The sequence below is a fragment of the Strongylocentrotus purpuratus genome, unplaced genomic scaffold (genome assembly GCF_000002235.5).
Source record: "Strongylocentrotus purpuratus isolate Spur 01 unplaced genomic scaffold, Spur_5.0 spur5_scaffold_1, whole genome shotgun sequence".
NCBI classification, from domain to species: Eukaryota; Metazoa; Echinodermata; class Echinoidea; order Camarodonta; family Strongylocentrotidae; genus Strongylocentrotus; species Strongylocentrotus purpuratus.
Genome location: NW_022145594.1, coordinates 46,305,092 through 46,308,946, shown reverse-complemented (window position 1 = coordinate 46,308,946; position 3,855 = coordinate 46,305,092). Strand labels below are relative to the sequence as shown.

Here is a 3,855-nt window from a genome sequence, read left to right as displayed (position 1 = left end):
GGGAGTGGTGGACTCAGTAGCTGGGCTGAAGGGAAAAGTATCGAGTATGCTTCGTCAGATGGAGGAGGCGGAATTGTCAGACTCTGAATCAGACGATGCTGACGAATCAGCCACCTCCGATCCCCAAAAGATAAAAGTGGGGAAGGACATCCCTGCCCTGGAGATAAATAATATTCTGCCAGGCGACCTGGTTAATGTCGAAGAGACCAGCTCCTCTACATATTTTTCGGGACAAACCAAACTGATACAAGAACAAAAAAAAGAAAGTATAACATGGTGGTATTGAGAGGGCCATGATTGGTCGAGTTAAATCGATTGTGGAAACCACTACGAAGCGAGTAATGTTTTATTGTCGTGTTTGCACTAGCTCAGGGATGCATTGTTTTGAGTTTGTTATACTTGCCATTTATATGTCACTTACAATATATACCTTGTGTTCAAGTTGTGACATGTTTACGGGTATATTGTATTTGTTAGATAGTAGGAGAAAAGAAGAGGGTTGCGCTTTATTTTAACTTGGCTATGCATATATATATTATTTATGAAAAGATTTACATGTACATCAAGATACACCTGATGCATTGTGTTTTAGTCCATGTATTCCTCCATTTTTGTGGGTATAGACTGGTTTTCACAACTGTGGAAGAAAGCGCCCAAGACCTCCCACAAATACCTAAGTGCACTATAAAATAAAAAAAAATCATCAAATACCTGAGGACGAAGCTGGACACACATGAAACGGTGCCATGGGACTTGCTCCAAAAATGTCTCATGAGGACCAAAGATTTCATGAGAAGTCTGGCAGGACTGATTAAGATCAGGGAAAACCCTTTTGTGTATGGAAATGTCTGGAAATCTGCATTAATTTTTCATAAATTTTCCTCCTTTTTTGTGAGTATAAAATAGTTTTATAACTGTGGAAGAAAGCACCCAAGACCTCCCACCAATACTTCAGCTCCCTGAAGTTCATCAAATACATGATGACAGAACTGGACTATGAAGCGTTGCCCACGGACCTGCTTCAAAAATGTTTAATGAGGACTGATGAGTTCATGAGAAGTCTGGCAGGTCCGATAAAGATAAGGGAAAACCTGCCAAAATCAAACATTATGATGACAGAACTGGACTATGAAGCGTTGCCCACAGACCTGCTTCAAAAATGTCTGATGAAGACCAAGGAGTTTATGAGAAGTCTGGCAGGTCCGATTAAGATCAGGGAAAACCTGCTGAAATCAAAGCAGGAGATGACGAAGAACATGAGGAGGAGGAGGAAGAGGAAGTCTTCAATGATGACCTCGGTAAGGAGGGGAAGTCCCTGATCAAAGGTCAAAAGTGTATTGTGTATGTGTCTATAATTTTGCAATTGCTACAACTTGTATACTGCTTAGTGTGTAAAGAGAAGTGGTTGCTTCAGAGATCTTCTCTACACATAGATATGTCTATCGACTTTGAACACTCAACGATGTGGGGGCAGGTGAAGGACCAATGTGTGTGCCTGACAAAAAGACACAACAGAGAGCGATGTAAACGCAAAACACATCACAGCACGAGAACGTGTCGGCAACATAGCGTGGAGCTCGAGTACGAAGAGTAAGATTCTTCCCGCTTTTCACCTCGGTCAAATCCCTTCATGTTTGTTTTTCTTCTTCTTCATTTTTAGGGGGGGGGGGGGGAGGTGGAGGGAAAAACTTGCAATGAAAGCAAAGTCTCTCATCAAAGTGTATTGTGTATGTGTCTATAATTTTGCAATTGCTACAACTTGTATACTGCTTAGTGTGTAAGAGAAGCGGCTGCGTCAGAGATCTTCTCTACACTGTGCATGGGAGGGGGCACTGTGTATGTGTCTATAATTTTGCATTACTACAACTCATATACGGCTTAGTATGTAAGAAAAGCGGCTGCGTCAGGGATCTTCTCTACACTGTGCATGGGAGGGGCACTGCTGTGCTAGTCAAGTGGCAATGCAGTGGGGGCCATGCTGGTGGTAAGTGGTGGTCGCAGCCCAAGTTTAAAGGTGTGTATGCTGGTAATTTACATATGGCTTCCGCCCTCATCATGTCCGGAATTAACTTTTCTAAGATCCATCTCATGACCAAGTGTTTTAAGCTACACTTTTTTTCAGAGTCCAGTTTTTATAGATATCAACGTTTGTTTATTGCCCCTGCAGTAGCAAAGTACTGGTCAGACAAGCAGAGAGACCTAATACACGATCTTCAGGGAACGTCTGTTATTATAGCAGGTGATGGGCGCAATGATTCCCCGGGCCATTCGGCACAGTATTGTACATACAGTGTTTTAGATGCGTCGTCTGGACGAATTTTACACGTAGAGGTGGTAGATGTGAGAGAGGTAGCTGGCAAGAGTAGATGTGAGAGAGGCAGCTGGCAAGAGTACCAATATGGAGAGGATCGGTTTTGAGAGAGGCATGTCATTTCTCGCTGGCAAGGTGGATGTCAAGACGATGGTCACAGATGCTCATCCTCAGATTATGGCTGTGATGAAGCGATGCGAGAAGTATGAGGGCATAGGACATCAGATTGATGTCTGGCATGGTGGCAAGAATCTGACAAAGAGATTTGTCAAGGCTGCGTCAGAGGAGAGGTGCAAACCTCTGATGCCTTGGGTGCCAGCAATCAAGAACCATTTCTGGTATGTATCCAAGTCATGTGGAGGGAATGCAGACACTCTGTCTGTATGTCTCTCTGGCCAGCATGCATATTGAACCATGTGTGCAATGAGCATGAGTGGGAGCTGTGAGCTGATGGCAGTCCAGGCAAGTGCAACCATGGTCCTCTAACGGAAGATGCTAGCGAGAGGAAGCCCTGTCTGGAGAAGGATTCTACTTCTCATAGGGCACTGGAGAGAGTTTTGTGCAATACCCGCTTCAGAAACACTCTCCCATACTATGCTGTGTTTCTTCATACTGGGAAGTTGGAGAGCTTCCACAGCCATATGTTGATGTATTGTTCCAAGAGGCATGCTTTCAAGTATATTGGATACTCAACAAGAGACCTCCTTGCAGCGATGGACCACAAAACCCATCTGGATCTTAAAGGTGTTAGATCCTATAGGAGTGACCAAACTGTGTACTCACCACTGCAGCATTTGAGGTAACTCTGTAGCATGACAAGCAGAAGATATGCCATCTCTTCTCTACACCACCTGAAAAAGCTAGTCTCAATCACTTTATCCTCCTCCAGCTCAAAAGAAGGACATAGTTCCTGTGACAACTGCATCTTTCCTTGACAAATTACCTTCAGGGAAGAGGAATCGTATACCAAGACCAAGCCCACTACATGTATGTAATTACAAAACTTCAGATATGTCGAAACATGTAGAAAGGAAACACAGACTAAATGGAGAAGAACGATGGAAATACATGATCCAGGTATGCTTGACCACACTACACACTTTAACAACACCATATGTCTGTTAATATGGACAGACACAACTAACCAGTGTTGAACTTGGAGTACATGCCTCAAAAGGAAGTGTAAAGACAGCAGGTCTATGTGCCACTTAATAGCAAGTGATGTGCTGTTATCCAGGTTATCTATTTTTCATGGTGAACTAACTGGGGGGTCCTGAAGAAGCTGTGGTGGTGGTTTGTCATAGTGAATCTTGCTTGCATAGTGAATCAGGTTCACCACTGCCTGAATGAATTCCTCCTCATGGCAGGCATACACTGTGTTACGCTTGTCCTGGCTGAAGGGCTTACTGATACACTGACTGTGCTGATAATTCCTCACAGACAGATCGCTTGCTTTTGAATCTCCGGAAGCTGACAAGAAAGCCACCGAACATGCATCCGTTGGCTGCTCCACCCTTTCACCTAAAATCTCCTGAAGAATATCT

The 3,855-nt window shown here is 43.8% G+C and overlaps 1 protein-coding gene across 1 annotated transcript; it reads left to right on the top strand.

The window, feature by feature from the left end:
- The first annotated feature begins 2,398 nt into the window (after positions 1-2,398).
- On the top strand, positions 2,399-3,547 carry LOC105443459. The gene is made up of 2 exons (XM_030978844.1): positions 2,399-2,692; positions 2,932-3,547. The coding sequence occupies exons 1-2, from the start codon at positions 2,399-2,401 to the stop codon at positions 3,112-3,114; spliced, it is 477 nt and encodes a 158-aa protein (XP_030834704.1). The 3' UTR covers positions 3,115-3,547.
- The last annotated feature ends 308 nt before the right edge of the window (positions 3,548-3,855 follow it).

What these genes read in the sequence shown, in the direction of transcription:
- LOC105443459 (XM_030978844.1), top strand. Translation starts at nt 2,399, where the DNA reads ATGGAGAGGATCGGTTTTGAGAGAGGCATGTCATTTCTCGCTGGCAAG. An exon ending in GGAATGCAGACACTCTGTCT is followed by an intron (nt 2,693 to 2,931) that starts GTATGTCTCTCT and finishes CATACTGGGAAG; the next exon opens with TTGGAGAGCTTCCACAGCCA.